Here is a 17,622-nt window from a genome sequence, read left to right on the forward strand (position 1 = left end):
GAGTTACATATTTAACTTTTTGAAAATTGTACTCTAATATTAGCACTGTTATCGGGGTTTTTTTCCCCCTGAATCTGAAAGCGGGTTTTCGTTTTTAATTTGTTAACTCTTATTTACAGAATTTGATTCTCTGAGGTAGGGGATGCAAAGCTGGAATGTAGGGGTGAGAAGGGAGATGAAGAAGCCCATTGTAAGGTGTTTGCAGTGATTCCCAGACTTGCACCCTAGCCACTGAAGGGTCAAGGATTGCTGTGGCCCATACCCAGCAGCCCTGATGACCTGAAGTTGTTATAAAGGCTTCCCAGGAGCCTGTGTTAATTCAAGAATCTGATCATGTCATTAGAAAAGCTTACAGATTGTCATCAGACTCAAATCCCAAAAAAGAGAAATTATCGAGGCTCCAAATATTGCTAGAAACAACAATTTATCAATAATCAGTTATTATAATGGATTATTGACAGCAACACTCCTTCAGAGCTACTTTGAGAGAATTGCAGTTTGAAGTCTTTATTTTGAAATGAACAAGTAAAGGGGACCCATTAAAAAAAGTTTAGTTCGAGGAATCTCCTTCAAAATCCTGGCTACTTCAGTCATCAGAGTTTCCTTAATAGTCTCAACAGATGTCATTAAAAGACCATACTGAAATTCCATCGCAAAATCATGGAGACTGTCTTTAATCTGGAACGTGTCTCTCCAGACCTTTTACTCTTGGATTGCGTGGTAATTCTAAGTACTACTTTGTAGTGTACGAAGAGCGCTGTGCGTTTTCTTATTGGGCGTGTTAACGTTCTAGTAAGTGTCCGGTGAGGTTCGGAATCAGAACTTCGAATACCTAGATCTTATATTTCCACAACTAGGAAAGTTGCATTGCCAGGGTTAGCTCTTTCCTGGTAGTATTTGGACAACTTTCAGCAAGGCGAATAAAAGCCCGCAGCGCTGGGCCTGAATTCCTGTTCCACTTTCTCCTCGTTAGGCAGTCACTTTGTGACTCAGTTCCCTTGCCCATAAAACAAACTGACCAGTCGGAGCCCTGACTTTTTAGGGTTTATATGAAATAATCAAGGTGGACGATTTAGCATGGAGCTCGGCACCGGACAGCGCCTCTTAAACCATGATTAATCAGTGCTGGGCTTGCTGGGAGCCCCACGGAACATCCAGCAGGTCAAACAGCCCGAGGGCAAAAGCGGCGGCCCACCCAGCGGCTCAGACCCACAGAGGACACCCCCTTTCTCCCGCCGGGTTCGGTGCCCTGAGTCCGAAGGTCCCACCCCCGACGCTGACTCCGCCCCCAGAGGGCAGGAGTGGGTCGCCGTCTCCCGGGAAACGGGACGCGCAGCTGCTCTCCCGCCTGCCTCAGCCGGCGGGACTCGCAAGGCGAGCAACACCCTCAAGCCAAGTGGCGGCAGGTGGGGGCGAGCGGCTAAGCTGCTTGCAATCGCCCGAGGAGGTGCGAGCCTCTCGCGACGCGTGCGGGAGGGAAGAGGTGTCCTCGCCCACCCCAGGCTGGGCAGGGGCGAGCGCTTGGAGCCGACCGGTCCCGCATCCCCCTCGGACGTGCGGGATGGCAGCCCGGGAGGCGAGCGGCTTCCCAGAAGTACAGGCCCTTCGCCTAACCCCGGGCGCTGGCCTGGAGGTGGCGGGCGTGATGGAGCTGGAGGAGGAAGAGGACGAAGAGGAGGAGGAGGAGGCGGCGGCCAGAAGAGCGCGGAGCTTCGCCCGAGAGGAACGGGTGCGCTTTCTCGGCGACCGCCTGGAGCTGCTGCTGGGGCTCCCGGCAGAGAAATGGAGCCAGTATTTGGAGAGCGAGGACCACCGGCAGGTGCTGGGGGAGTTCCTGGAGAGCCCTAGCCCCGCCTGCCTTGTGTTCAGCGTCGCCGCCGCGGGGCCGCTCGCGGTCTCCCGGGAGGTAAGGGGTGACAGGCAAAGACCCGGTCTCGCCGCCTGCTCTGCATAGCGTGGACAGGCCAGTCGCGGCTCTTTGGGTTCCCGTGGGGCACGCACTCGGGCTCTTTAAAAAAACTTTCTTTGAAGTTCTTGGCCTGGAGTCTACAAAATCCCCCACGTGCGCGCACTTTGCAGTTGAGTGTTCTAGAAAGTCGTGTTGTTCGACCGGGATAAAGCAGGAGAAGCTGCGCTTTCTTCAGCTCCCTGGGCCATAGGTGCAAGGNAAGTTGAGTGTTCTAGAAGGTCGTGTTGTTCGACCGGGATAAAGCAGGAGAAGCTGCGCTTTCTTCAGCTCCCTGGGCCATAGGTGCAAGGTGGGTTCTCGGTTCCGGATAACTTAGTTTCAGTTGCTCTTGGGTCTGGGGCCCTGTCCCTAAAAAATGTTTCGCAGAGCCTGAATAATTTGTCATGTGCTCAGTCTGCTTGTCACATTTTATCTCATGTAGGATACTTAGTCCTTAAAAAAAGAGTGCCCAGGCAATCTGCGCACACAAGGTATTTACCAACCGTGGAGGGGGGCAATCTTTTTTCTTTCCGTAGTTTTCCCTTTTTCTTTGCTCTGCTTTCTTTTCTTTCTTTTAGATTTTTAAAGATTTAGACTGCTCCTCCACTGGAAGGTTAAGGTATCCCAAGTACAGCGTTTGCATTCAGTTCTTTTTTTTAAGTGTGAAAAGTTTGGAACAAGATTTACAGTTTTCAGTGTTGTACGGTGCCTCAGTGTAATGTTGTAAAAGTGTTTTTTATCATCACTAAATGTGGGATAGTTGGGAATTGGAATCCCAGAGAAGAAAGAGACTAACAGGAGTTTGCCTTAGGATTTTGAGTTTTGAAATTTTTTGTTTTGCTACTTTCCCAATTATAAATAATTTGTCAAACAAGGCGGTAGGACACTTAACTCTAGTATTACTCAAATTAAGTGATTATATCTGAAGAAATAACTCAGTAGTTGTGGAAATGGTAGAATATTTTCATTAAACGCTTTATCTTGAGAATAGAAATAAAAGTTAACCTGTGCCTGGTCTTCATTTCAGTTTGGCTTATTTTCAAACAACAACAACAAGAAAAGATTGTGAAAAGGAATAAACCTTTCCTGAGATAGAAAACTTCTAAATTCTCCTTATGTTTGTTTTTAATTACGAGATGTTATGGGATGTAATGATCTTGGGTAATTGACATGCCCTTTATAGGTGATATTTCCACATCAATAATGGCATGAAATTAACATTATAAAAGAACAAAGAAAACTGTATACCTTTTGTAGAAAGGGGGGGGAAGAGCAGCAAAACTACCTTATTTATAAAGGTAGGCAAGATGCCAGGTTTTTTCTTTTTCTAGCAATCCAGCTACGAGTTAGATACAGCAAATCCTGTCTGTTAACATGGAAACTACACTGTGAACTTAAAACTAATTATCTTGCTCTTGTTTCAGATTCCAAAAGATGCAAAACATAAACTTGTTTATATTGCCAAGAAGATTACCGAAAACATTGGAGTTAATGATTTTTCTCAAACGGTTTTATTTGGAGAGTTGACTGCCTCATCGTTTGGACATGTCACTGCTTTCCTAGATGAGGTGCTAGTCTGTCTTTAATATTTGAATCTTTAATTTATCTCTATGACACTTGGAATTATTCAGAAAAACTTTGACTCTTAAAAAAAATGTAGAAGCCAGTAATGTCTTCAGCCAGGGAGGTGGAATGTGATAACTGTTTCTGAAATGAGATTATACTGGTGCTAATATTCAATGGATGGTAATTCGTAGGATCACCCTTTTTGTCTTTGTTTCTAAATAATGGAAGTAAAAAAGCAGCTTGAATGGAATAGGCTTTTGTATTTAGCTATAGTTTTAAATTTCATGTAGACTAGAGACAAACTGACACTTTGGAAATGCGTATTGTAAGTTTTTCAGATTTCCCTTAGTTATTGTGTCACTCAGGTCAGATAATGGGGAAAAGGAATGGAAACAAAGTTTTTGAAATGATTGCTTTCAAATTCCTCTTTCTCTCCCCTCAAATCAGAGAAAAGCTCTCTAAACCCAGGTTACTTAAACTTTTAATGCAGGATTTTTCACTGTGGCGTTTTTAAAGTGGGATTTAATGTGGGATCCGGGGGATTTTATTAAAGGCAGGCTGCCATGGGGGAGGGGTGCTGCTGGTCTTCCTGTCTAACCTCATCCTGTCAGCGTTTGTTCACAGATCAGCTTTGAGGAAAGATGTACCAAATGACCAGGTTCTACAGAACTAGAGCAGTGGTTCTCAAACTTTGCTGAACATTAGCATCACCTGGGGGAATTTTCTAAACTACCCTCGCCCTGGTTACTCCTAATACCAATTAAATGAGAAGGGAGTGAGTTGGAGCCCAGTGGCAGTTAAAGATCCCAAGGTGATTCTAACGTGCCCCAAACTTCGGGAAACACTGGATTAGATATCAGAGCTCCATAATCACTTCAGTCCTGCCAAGGCCAATGCTTAAGGTAGGAATAATTACCAACATATTTATTACTAACGATTTGCCAGTCTCCCTGTTTCACGCCTCTTCTCCATCCTTAGTCGTTACTGTCTTGGGACCATCCAAGGTTTCTCACTCCCAGCTGCAGTACCCTAGCTCAGTTTCCCTCTCCTCCTGTTGAATTGACTTGGTTTTAGATTATACCGGGGAGATGCTAAGAGAGTTTTCAATCCCCCAAGCCCCTACGGCACTTTTTGTTTTGTAGGAGGAGCTCGAGAAATTTTTATTGACCTGAACCTGATGAAGGGATTTCACATGAAATACGAATGGCTTTTTGTCATTTGAATCCAAATTGCCATCCGGTAGGGCTTGGAAGGGCAGGAATGCAGTCTTCCTTGGAATTCTTATACTAATATAGTGTCTCGCAACAGAAGATACACAGCTTTCAAGTTCCTCTGACCTTTCTCTGGATTTGTGTCGGTACCAGGGTCTGCATTCTATTCTGGAAAACGTTAAAGAGCGTAAGCTGTCAACAAGTACATTTATCGTAGGTATAAACCATTCAGAACCTCAGAGTTTAAGTGGTTTAGAAGATTGATATAATTATGCTTGAGAATCTGAGTATTAGGAAGAGAGAAAAAAAAGTGAGATCACGCTTATGAAGTCACTTGGGTTTATTTATGGATAAGACTTAAATTCGGTATGAACAAGGCTGTAAAGCATGGCTGTATATTAGGTTAAAAGCATTTATAAGAAGGGCCCCTGCTGGTTCAGTAGGTTGGGCATCTGACTCTTGATTTCAACTCTTGATTTCGGCTTGGGTTGTGATCTCAGGGTCGTGGGAGGAGGCCCGTGTCAGATTTGGAGCCCTGAATCTCTGCTCGATATTCTGTCTCTCCCTCTGCCCCTCCCTGTGCACACTCACTCTCTATTTTTTAAGGGATTTCATAAGGATTGTCTTCGCCTAGTATCTAGTACAGCTCACAAAATGGGCTGATTGACAGTGGTTTATGGTGATATGCAAGGTACTCCCAAACTTGTCTCTCTAGCTAAGAGCTCCCTCCCCAATTTCAAACTTGAAGATCCACCTGTTTTCCTGAAATTCATGCTTGTTGTGTAATAAACATCCCAAACCTACTATCCAAAGTTGAACTGATCTTCCCCAACCTGCATTCCTTGTGGTTATCTCCGGAAGAGTAGATGTGAACTCCATCCTTCCAGTTGCTCAAGCCGGAAGACTTCGGAGTCAGCCCTGACTCCTTGCTTTGTGTCACCCTTTGTATCCATTCTGGCTGGGAATCCTGTAAGTTCTACCTTCAACATACCTTCAGAATCAGCCTCCGTACTCTCCTCCACTGCTTCCACTCTGGGCTGGTTCACCATGGTCTCTCATTAGTCTCCTAATTGGTCTCTCTGCTTTTGCATGGTTCCCACCTAGAACCTATTCCTAACAGCTGCTAGAGGGGTTCTGTTGAAGCGGGATTCGGAACATGTCCCTTCTCTGCTCAGACCCTGCCCTGGGCCCCCTTTGCCTCTGAATAAGGGCCCAAGTGCTTGTAGTTGTCCGGACTTTGCATGTTCTCTGTGGATCAGAGCTCTCAGTATTACCTAGGAAACGGTTACAGCTGTAGAATCTCGGGAGCTTCTTCGAGCTTTGGGATCATCAGGTGGTTGTTAGGTTTATTACGGGATGAAAGCCCTAGTCCAGAATCTGATCTGACCTCTCCATGACCTCTTTGCTGTTACTTGTCTCAGGTACACTCTTACCCCTGCTGTTTCTTTATCTTCCCCAGAATTCACTCAACCCCTTCATGTCCTTGACATGGTTTTGCTCAAAGAACTCCTTTTAGTAAAGCCACCCTTCAGGAGGGCAGGAACCTTTGCAGAGAAGAGACAAGGGTTAGCAAATGAGGCACCCACTTCAAGAGCAAAATTTACAAGTAGGCAAGGAGGATAAAAAACAAAAACAAAAAAACTCAGTAATTGAGATGAAATTTTAGTGAAGTATTTAAAAAAGAACAATAAAAAGCAACACTTAAAATAAAAACTGGATCGCTTACAATGCCATACTGGATTGTAGTGGACCCTGAGGCAAAATACATCAGTAATATCAGTGCTGTCTTTATTTTAAGATGTTGATAATTTGTTCATCATAATTTTTTTTGCATTAATTTTGATTTAAAAAATACCTGAAGGGGCGCCTGGGTGGCTCAGTAGGTTGAGTTGACTCTTGGTTTTGTCTCAGGTCATAATCTTATCTGTCATGAGATTGGGCCTAGTGTTGGGCTCCACGGTCAAAGGTGAGTCTGCTTGAGATCCTCTCCCTCTGCCCCCCTTCCCTGCACTCATGTGTAAGAGTGTGCACTCAAGCTCGCTCGCTCTCAAATAAATAAATCTTAAAAAAAAAAAAAAATCAACCTTAAAATAGTACTCATCTCCTTTCCTGAGTTTTTGGTGGTTTTTTTTTTTTTAAAGGTTTTATTTATTTATTTGACAGCCAGCAAGAGAGGGAACACAGGCAGGGGGAGTGGGAGAGGAAGAAGGAGGCTCCCAGTGGAGGAGCCTGATGCGGGGCTCGATCCCAGGACTCTGGGATCACGCCCTGAGCCGAAGGCAGACGCTTAACCGCTGTGCCACCCAGGCGCCCCTTGGTGCTCTTTGATATCCAGTTCCAGCATGAATGCCTCACTTGCCTTACTCTACTTCCTGCTCTGAGTCTTTGTTTTGCTCCCTGTTACGGCCCAAACACCTAAGACCTTGCCACATACGTGGTAGGAGCTCAGTACTTGTTCAATGAATGAAAGTCAGTTAAGAGCTAATTGACACCCTGTTCTCATAAGAGACAAAACACGGAGGCTTCGCGGTATTTCTTTAGAGAAGAAGCATTTGGTGTATGATCTCTGATATTTCCATTTGAATCTTTTTGGACATGTGAAAAGGACACTTGGAAATTTCATGCTGATCTCAGTTATTAGTCCATATTTATGGAAGACCTACTTGGTGCTGGTGACCGGACAGACGTGGCAATTAGTGATGTAGTTTGCGCCCTCAGAAAGTATGCAGTCTGTTGAGGGAGGCCGACATCTGAGTCTGTGTGGGAGGTCACAGTAGTCCTGCTGGGGGAGCTGAGGGGTGCTCTGCACGCTAGAGGGCTGGCAGGGCTGTGGCGACTCTAATAGGATGATTGTAGGTCTCACTTCGCCTGGGGTGCTTTTGGTTTCCACCTGTCACAGATCAGTGAATGTCTGCTAATTTTTAGTGTCTGTTTTTATGCTCAAAAGCAGCCACAGTCATATGGTAAATCACTTGGTCCCCACAGTGTTGAAGGACAAGGAGGAGAGAGCTAGACGGTGGAGGAGGAAGGGCATTCTGGGCAGAGGGAGAAACAATGTGAAGGCACAGAGATGAGGAAATGAAGATTCATTTTTTAGAAGAGGAGTAAATTAATGTAGCTGGATTGGGGAACCAGAGCTGGAGGGTGGTGAGAAACAAGGCCAGAGGGGCTGATGAGGTTAAAAAACGAACGAAAATAGCCATGTATTTCAGATGGTTGCCGGCAAAGGTGGTGGCCAAGCCCGGATTCCCGTGTTGTTTGGAAGATGGTCGTGCTAACGCATATTCTAGGAAGGTTTTTATCAGGCCAGGCTTAATCTGGACGTTGTAGAGTCAGATGAAATGTCAGTGGTCCTTTATGACTTGCATTCCAAGCTAATCAACTTGTACTTTCTGACTTGTACATTAACAAGAAACACATTCCTTGCAAGGACGGGTGGATTGGTGATTCTGTTAAACGAAGAAGAGATGTTATTGATTTAACAGTGATTGCTTTGAAAGGTACTGAGGGAGCTTTCCCGTGTTTGGCTTCTTAAATGAGATAGAATAAAGAAGGAATGGGCCAAGTGTTTGAACTGAAGGTGGGGAAAATCATTTGTGCCTTCATATTAATTTTTTACTCATTTAAATGATACTTTCACATATATTCAGTGTGGAAGTTTTTGGAGTTTGACTCAGTTACTCAGAGTAATGGGACTTTACGCTGATGCACTGGGGCCTCCCAGACTTCTGTCTCCAGCCTGGATCTGTCTTCTCAACTCCAAGCTCAGATGTCCACCTTCCTTGTGGACATGGCCACTTATTGTGTAATGTCTCAAATCGAACCTGTCCAAAGTTGAACTCCCAATCTGCTCAACATTATTATGTGTTCCCATATAGTATGATCGGTAGCTGTATTATATTTAGCAAAACTATTTAAAATGTTAGTTATTTCTTTAATATATTGACCCAAATCCTCCAAGAAACAATAATTGTGAATTATCATCATTACGCATTTGGTTTACCGAGCCCAAATGGAAGTCTGATTTAGTTTTTGTTGTTGGTGTGTAGGTCCTATCCTTGGGCATTCCAATTTAAGAAGTCTGGGGGAGGCCCTGGCTCCTACATTTTGAAAGTATTGCCCAGGTAATAGTCTTTATTGACTTAAGAACTATTGTGAAAAGAAAATCCCCAGTTTAAAAAAGGATTAAAGAAGCGGGGGGCACCAGGGTGGCTCAGCCGGTTGGGCTTTTGACTCTTGATTTCCGCTCAGATGGTGGTCTCCGGGTTGTGAGATCAAGCCCTTGGTCGGGCTCTGTGGTCAGCGTGGAGTCTGCTTTGTCCCACTCTGTTTTTCCCTCCACTCGTGTTCTCTCTCTCTCTCTCAAATGAATAAATAAAATCTTAAAGATCAAAGAAGGTAAGTAAAGAAAACCATGGCAAAGGTCTCATAGTTCTTTAATCTGTAGTTACACATTGTACATCTATTGAATATGTAAGCATTCAAATTATTTTAGTTGTCAGAAAAAGTTTGGAATTTTTCTTCTAAACCACAAAAAGTAGGCAAAAAAAACTTCCCAATGGAAACAAAAACTAATTGAATTACTTTGTGTATAGCTTAACAATATGTGCAATTAAGTAAATAGCACGTCCCAGGTCTTTTTGTTTTAAACGAGGTTTACAGTGATGCTCCCGTCTTTGACTAATCTGTCTGCAAAGCACATGGCTCAGAACTTCACGGTTTTATCTACAGCATGTGACAGAAATACTTGAAAAGAAGTTGGCTTCGTCATAGAATCATAAATGGAGTGAAAGTTTGAAACCGTACCCAGTGAATTAGCTATGCCGACTAACCAGAATTTTCCTCACGCCTGATGTTCAGAAATAGTTTTTGAAATCTGGGATTTAGTCGAGAGAGTTTTCCAGTGGGTCAGTGCATGTTCCCCCCAAGAAGCTTTAACTTCTCGGTGTGATTTCCAAAGCTCTTCATGAACGACCCTGCCTTTCCCAAAGCTAATTCCTGGTGGGCCAGACTGGCAGTTTTCCGGAAGCATTCTACTTGTGGAGTCTGGAAGGATTTTGTATATATCGATGTGTTTATCCTGTGTCTCCACTTGGCATCCTGCACATGCCTCGAATCACGGCCGTTCTTAAGGCCAAGGACATAACCCACCGAGCTCATCGCAGGCAGACTGTTTCTTACTCTGCTGTTTTCCTAGCTTGGCACGTAGTGGGCTCTGAGCAGGAAAATGTAATAATACAATTTGGAAAGCTTTGTTTCAACACTGTTAGAAAACAAAAGTGATTGTATTGTCAAAATAGACTTTGAAAAGGTGGAGTGATTATTTTCTGAGCATTTTAGCTAATGGAAATTTTATGGTATAATGCCGGTACGCCTGGTGGATTATCAGAAAAATGAAAAGTGTTGAAAATTAGAAGATACTAGAAAGGGATGGGAAAGCAAGAAGAGCTAATAATTTCATTCACTCAACACATTCTCGTGAACGTATGTTGGGTCCTGGGAATACAAAAATAATTGTTGAGGGCTTTCGCATACATGGCGTCACATACATGACATTCCCAATTTAATGGTAGAGGAAGCTCCAGAAAAGGGACGGTGATTAATAAACATGTTTTGGACTGTGAAACTTGAATCCACTGGTATGCCACCCAGGGCTTGAGAAGATTAATTTACTTTTGCTTCGATGGGATTCAAAAAATATTTTTTTCATTTATGGACCTGCCATTGTGCTCAGTTTGCATGAAGAAAGCTGTTTGCTTACCTGACATGACTGTGCTTAGTTTACGCAGTGTTTGAGTTATTGGGGACCTCTTCAAATGCTTGATAAATGGCTAAATGAATGAAGAAGCCGCCTCGTATTTCTGCTTTGAAAGATTTTGTCTAATCGATGAAGTTTAAATGGGATACTGATTGTATCCTCTCTTTGTAAATTTGATCTCCTAGGAGAATATTTTAAAAAACTGAGTGCTTTTGTGGCTGATTTTGTGTGACAAGAAGATCTTTGAAGAAGTGCATTGTCTGTAAATTAACTTCTTTTGAAAATGTTTCTCTTTCTGTAGATTTTGGTGCCGATTCTTTCTAATAGGAACAACCATAAGTCCTGGTCCTGTTTTATTTCACAAGACATGGAACGCCACATAGAAGTCATGAAAAGTAAAACGCACGTTTTTCGGGGCAAAATGTTGAGAAGAACTCTTCTACCAATTCCCACAATAGCAGGAAAAATGGACCTGGACCAGAAGTACTCTGAGACCAAGTATGTACTGTTATGGTACATATAGAATATTAAAATGGAGAGTCCACATACCCAATTAATATCATATCCCCAGAAAACTACTAGTAAGATAGAGAATTATTAGAACTGTGTCATTTTTAAAAAAGTTGTGCAGAGTGCCTGTTTATTATTTCCTTACAAAGTATCCTTCTTACAAGCCTACTGCCCAAAAAGCAAGCTGTAACAATTGCCAATATGTCAACAAAATTCTTTTGGCAATAATGGCTTGAGGATATGATCATTTGTTTTACAATGTTTATGCCACCACTAAAATTGAGGCTATAAAAATAAAGGATCTGATTTTGAAATATTTATATTTGGAAAACCAGCTCATGGAAAAAATACCTCTTAACATCCAAGTCCTATCTTTCTTTGGATGAGGTAATTGGCTTTTGAATTATTTTATTGATCATTTCAGTGTTTGTACGCTAGAGGTAAATGAAAGGACACTACTCCATGCGATTGAGTCTGTGGTTATTAAATGGTCACATCAAATCCAAGAGATTGTAGAGAAAGATTCAGTGCAGCCTTTGCTGAACGGTCTTCACTCGAGTCCTCAAACTGAACTGGATTTCTGGATGATGAGGAGAGAGAATCTCTCATGCGTTTATGATCAAGTAAGTAGACAGCCCTACAAATTGCTTGTAAACTGACTTAGCAAAGTCAGTTGGAGAATTTGGTTGTAGTCAGTTGTAGAATTTCTAATCACTTTAAAGGTTTAACATACTGTCTTTGATGACTTAATAGTCTGTTCTCATTCCAAAGTTCTATACGGTGTGCACTTTAAAAATGAATGGGGACTGAGGTTCTCGGGTGGCTCAGTTGGTTAAGCGTCTGACTCTTGATTTCTGCTCAGGTCATGACTTCAGGGCCGTGAGATGGAGTCCCGCATCAGGCTCGGAACTGGGCATGGAGCCGCTGGGGATTCTTTCTCTCCTCTCCCTCTGCCCCTTACCCCCAACTTGTGCATGCTCTCCCTTTCTCTCTTAAAAAAAAAAAAAAAAAAAAAAAAAAAAANAAAAAAAAAAAAAAAAAAGTAAAATGAATGGAGATTAAAAGTAATTTTGACTTTCTGAGAGTATTTTGACAGCATTTGATAATTGGAAACACTGTGGCGTAGAGAGTGGTTCCCCAGGGAAATGTTGAAGGTGGCAAAATTTAATTAATCTAGTTGATTGAATTGATTTAGGAAGGAGTAGAGTCTTGCCTGGAAGAGAGAGATGCAGCTTTGGAAGAGCTAACTTTGTTTCCTCTGGTGTTTGCCTGACGTATTACTTGATTTAATGTTCTGAAGACTAAAACATTCATTTTCATGTTCGCATGTCTCTCAAATTTTCTGAAACATAGCAAGAAATTTTATATGGAAAATTTAACATTTTACACGTGAAGTGTAAATTGACACACTTTTTGAAAACTCAAGAACTATAAATGTAAAATAAAATTCAAGCTTAAGGAAGAAATGCTGTTAAAAATTATTTTCAACCTGAAACCAGATAAGTCTTTGCATACGAAAAGCTGTGTGTATTGTGCGTGAGTGGAATAGAACTTAAGTATTTTATTACCAAATGCTACATTTTCTTTTTCAATGTAGCTTCGAGCTCCTGTTGTCCTCAACATGGTTAGGATTCTGAAAATTAAACGAAGCAGCTATCTTCCCACTTTGAAGGACATTTTCACGACCGTGAAAAATGGTAAGACTCTGGCTCTTTGGCCTGGTGTTGGTGTCCGTCATGATCTCAACCCTGCCTGCCGGCCTGGCCTCGTCTGCCCTTTTGCTATTCACATGTTCATGAGGTGATGGCCCTTGGCTCTTCTATGTATAAATTCTTCTTCATTAGTACTCATTCTCCAGTTACATTAAACTATTTTTAGGATAGATTGTAGGGATCTAGCAAACAGGCTCCAGATGGAAGTTCTAATTGGAATGTGTGTGAGCAAGGCCTTTGCAAGGGGTGAGTGGAAGCCCAACATGGGCGTTTCCTAGTCAGCAGTGGGGCTACACTTAGTTCAGTAACTCTGATAGAGTCTCTGGTACTTGGCACCCACCAGGTGCTTAGCTCAAAAGAGCTCAAAGTCGTCATTGAAATTTCGGTGAGGATTAAACATAAAGGAGGGTTTGTTTGCTGAATTTTGAACAAGTGCATGTACGTGGTTAAAAACCAGAAGTTTCAGTGAAAAGTCTGCTTGTCCCCTCACTGTCCAGCGTCAGCTCTACCCAGGGGGACAGCCCTCTTGTTTCTTGATTTCTCTTCATGTTTCCTGAAGCATATTTGAGCAAAGAGGCATACGCATGAGACTGAAGTTTTAAATGTTGAAATGTAAGATAATTGGGTGCATAGCTTTTTTGCTAACATTAGAAAATGACTTTTTAATTTCTTCCTATATAAGGTAAGTAAGGTTAGGAAATACTGCAAATACACTTGAGTGTTAGGTTATCTCTGCAGGGTTTTCCCCAGGAGTTCTGGGAAAGGGATCATGAGGGGGAGTATTTGGGTTGGAAGGTCTGTCACAGCAGCATTCCTGTCCCACATGCCCTCAGTACATCTTAAATTTGCTGAGCCTCTGGTTTTCATCGGCCGAATTGGCATATGAACACCTTCCTTACAGAATTGTTCTGAGGATTAGAGCAATATTTCTCAACCTTGTCATTTTTCCCCGCAGTCTTGTCTGTGTTGATCAGCATTGACATTCCGGGCAGGCTGGTTGGGGTGGGGGCTGCTCCGGGTTTTGCTGGATGTTGAGCAGTGTCTCTGGCCTCCACCCACTCCCCCCTGTTGCAGTTGTGACCATCAAAAGTGTCACCAGACATTGCCAGATGACCCCTGGGGGCCAAACCTTCCCTGGCTGAGAAGCACTGGATAAAGATAAATTATGCAGGGTATGTGGTGCTGGGCACACCGTGAGCGTGTCCTCAGTAGAGGCTGCTCGCATTGTTTCTGTGTTCATGTAAGATGAACATTTTCTGTGGATAAAGTTTCTGCAGGAACAAGTCCCAGGGGGTTACTCAGGGCCTTAGGAGCACATGGATTTCGAGAGTCAGACATAAACTGTTTCAGAACACATGGCCCCAAGCCATTGTCAGTTAGATGTGGAAGGCCGCCTCTGAAGGACGTCCTTGACGCCCTGTGAAATCGCCAGATGTGCTTACCATATTTTAAAGGCACTTATCAGATGTGATTTTTTAATTTTGAAATTAACATTGATAAAAACACACTAATTTGAAAACATGGGTACAACCGGGGAAGAAAATAGTTTGTGGATGCTCTCTTTCTTCTGAGGTCTTTATTGTTTAGGTGGACAGATAAATGGGTTATATGTTAAGTGGAGTAATAGGAGTGGGTGCATTCCTGACTCTGACAGCCAAAAACTGTTGGCTNCCCCCCCCCCCCCCCGCCCCGGCCCTGCCTCACCCCTGCCCCCCGCCAGGCAGCAGTCTTTTGGGATAATACCAGAAAATAAGAATTTACTTCATTCCCTACCTTCATAAGTAAAGCCTGTTTTCGGTTGATCAGAGGTATTTGGATGCAGTTTATTGGAGATCCATTCAGGGTACATTAAAATGACTAACTTTATTTATTTATTTCTTTTTTTGAGAGCAGGCTGGAGGGTGGAGGGGAGGGGCAGAGGGAGAGAGAGTCTCAAGCAGGCTCAATGCCCAGCATGGAACCCGAAATGGGGCTTGATCTCACAATCCTGAGATCATGACCTGAGCCGAAATCAAGTCAGGTGCTTAACCGACTGAGACACCCAGGCACCCCAATTTTATTAAGTAAGCTCTGCACCTGGTGTGGGGTTTGAACTCACCATCCCGAGACTGAGTTGCGTACTCTACTGACTGAACCAGTCAGGAATCCCTAAAATGACTAATTTTAATCAAGAGAAAATTTGGATTGTATTAAGCAGTAATAATATTTTTCTTCATATATATATGAAATATATATGAAAAATGCTAAAGCATTTTTGGGAAATTCCTTATTCACCCTGCTTAACGATTTTTAAGATGGAGATAAAACTCATTTCACAGAAAACTGTTTTGAAGTGTAGAGCGGAAAGACAGTTATGACAGTTGTGGTGTCCTAAACCTTCACCTCTGTCTAGTTCCAAAATACTTTTTTTATCACCTGTACTTAACAATTCTAGTAGTTACATTTTGAATAATACAAAATTCAGTCATTGCCTGAGTTACTCTCATAGGACACTGGGATGAGACGCTGAGATTGTGCTGGTACCAAGTACCTAAAGAGGAATTAACATTCTAGGGATGGGTTTGTAACCCCAACCATAAAGTGACGGTAACTTTGCAGACATGTTTTATTCCTGCGGTTTCGTGGAGTTGAGTAAATTTCTTTAGATCTTAAAGGTATGTTTTCCCACTAAGTCTTGCTTCACGGTTTGCTTGGGCTGTGTAGGGGACTACACCAAGGCTCTCTTGAATGGCTGCTACACACCGACGGCGTAGAAAGCCTTCCAAATCCCTAGTAGCTCAGGGGTGGGAGAAGCCATATGAAAAGAAAGAGGACTGCATTTAAGTATAGTCATGTTCTTTTGCACTGTTTTCTTGAACTTGTGAAGTGAATTTGGAAAAGGAGACTGCAACACATTAATGGTGGTTTCTTTCCTTTCAGCGCTCCTGGAAGCCCAAGATGTGGAGCTTTACCTGAGACCCCTGAGAAGACATGTTCGGTGTCTCCAGGAGACGGAATTCCCGCAGATCCGTGTACTCATCGCCCCATTGTTTCATACCATCTGCCTCATCTGGAGTCATTCCAAGTTTTATAATACTCCTGCTCGGATTATAATTTTATTGCAAGAGTTTTGTAATCTCTTCATTGACCAGGTATGTAGTATAAGAAAAAAAAGGAAGAACGATCATTGCCACGTGGTAGGTTTTAATAAACCAATGGAGAATGAGCGAGTCTAGTCTATAGTAGGAACACCCTTCTCCTCTCTTTTTTCAGAAAGGACTTTTATGGTAACAAAAACTAGGTGACTTTTTATTCTAAATGGCAGAGAAGCTCTGGAAATCAGTCCAGTGCATTCAAAGGACACTTTGTTACTGGATTTAATACCCTACCTTTCTTCAAAGAGATTGAAGGTAGCTTCTAATAAGAGGCGGACAGGTGGGGCGCCTGGGCGGCTCAGTTGGCTGAACGTCTGACTCTTGATTTTTGGCTCGAGTCATGATCTCAGGGTTGTGGGATTGAGTCCTGTGTTGGGCTCCTGTGCGGGGCGTGGAGCTGGCTTGAGATTCTCCCTCTCCGTCTGCCCCTCTCCCACTTCTCCCCCACTTCAAAATAATAATAATAATAATAATAATAATGATAATAATAATAATGATAATAAAAGACAGGTATAGTCCTTTCTTCGTAGCTTTCCCTTTGGTTCCACAGGAACACTGACTGAGGAAGACTTCCAGAAAGTAAGGTAAGAGAACCTGGCTGAAAAAAATTCTAAAAACAAGAGTAATGGAATTGTATTAAAGAATTGATTCATAGTTGATCTTTAAAAATCTCATTTATATTTGTCTATTCTTCACTTGGAAAATGTTTTTAAAAATTGGACTGTTTTCTTAATTTCTCTGTATGAACTTTAATTCTTCATGGGTCCATAAAATCAGAGAATATTTTATAATTTGAGAGCTAAAAGATCCTTGGAGGGTACATAACCCAGTGGTTTCCAGTTGGAGGTGTGTCTTAGCTTGAGCTGCCATAGCAAAATACCACAGACTGGGTGGTTTTATTTTCAGAAATTGTTTTCTCACAATTTCAGAGACGGGCTCAGATCAAGGTGCCAGTATGGTCATGTTCTGGTGAGAGGTTTTTCTCCCCCTGGCTTTCAGTAATTGCCTTTTCTCTGTGTCCTCACATGGTGGAGAGAGAGTTCTCTTTCTGTTCTTAAAAAGTTACAGTCCTATCACGTTAGGGTCCTGTTCTTAGGACTTCATTTCATCTTAATGGCCTCCTAAGCACTGATTTCTAGATAGTCACGGTGATTGGGGCTTTAGTATATGAATTTCGGGGGACATAGTTCTCACCATAGCAAGCTCAGTAAGCAGCATGTGTGTCTGAACCACTAAGGAGTTTTCGTAAAACAAATGCCCGAGAAGCAGAATCTGTCTATGACTTAGACTTGGGGTTGTTCAGAATGCTTTCCGTGAGAAGCAGATCGCCACCAGCTGCAGCTGACGACTGAAGCAAAAAAAAAAAAAAAAAAAAAAAAAAAAAGTATAAGCTCATGTGACCTGGGAAGTCTAAGAACACAGTGGCTCCGGGAATAGCTTGATTTAGAGATGTCAGATGATAATTCCAAAGCTCTCTGCCATCCTCCGTTTGCTCATCGTGTTTGACTTTATTCTCATCGCTTGTTAGCTAAGACGGCTTTTAGTAGCTCCAGATGTCTATGCTTCTAGCGGAGGAACTTCCCTGGAAAGAGGTTGTCTTTCTTTCTTAGTTCTGGTCCAGTGGGTTCTAATTCCGTTCTGGGAGCAATCATTGTGGCAGAGGCGATAGGATACTTGGGACAGTTCTGGGTCACTTGCTCGGAGGGTTGTGGATGACTGCAATTGACCTAAATCTCCGATCTAGACTAATGCCTCCCAGCGGTGTTGACACCGTGACTGGCAG

General features: G+C 42.7%; 1 protein-coding gene across 1 annotated transcript in view; it reads left to right on the forward strand.

The window, feature by feature from the left end:
- DNAH11 (dynein axonemal heavy chain 11) overlaps positions 1 to 17,622 on the forward strand; it is a 323,435-nt gene that overhangs the window by 20,314 nt on the left and 285,499 nt on the right. The window contains exons 7-12 of the mRNA XM_034643547.1: positions 612 to 1,906; positions 3,373 to 3,516; positions 10,785 to 10,981; positions 11,418 to 11,616; positions 12,591 to 12,690; positions 15,625 to 15,836. Coding sequence (XP_034499438.1) covers positions 1,112 to 1,906; positions 3,373 to 3,516; positions 10,785 to 10,981; positions 11,418 to 11,616; positions 12,591 to 12,690; positions 15,625 to 15,836 — 1,647 coding nt within the window. The 5' untranslated portion in view covers positions 612 to 1,111. The remainder of the gene's footprint in view (positions 1 to 611; positions 1,907 to 3,372; positions 3,517 to 10,784; positions 10,982 to 11,417; positions 11,617 to 12,590; positions 12,691 to 15,624; positions 15,837 to 17,622) is intronic.

The sequence above is a fragment of the Ailuropoda melanoleuca genome, chromosome 1, assembly GCF_002007445.2.
Source record: "Ailuropoda melanoleuca isolate Jingjing chromosome 1, ASM200744v2, whole genome shotgun sequence".
NCBI lineage: Eukaryota > Metazoa > Chordata > Mammalia > Carnivora > Ursidae > Ailuropoda > Ailuropoda melanoleuca.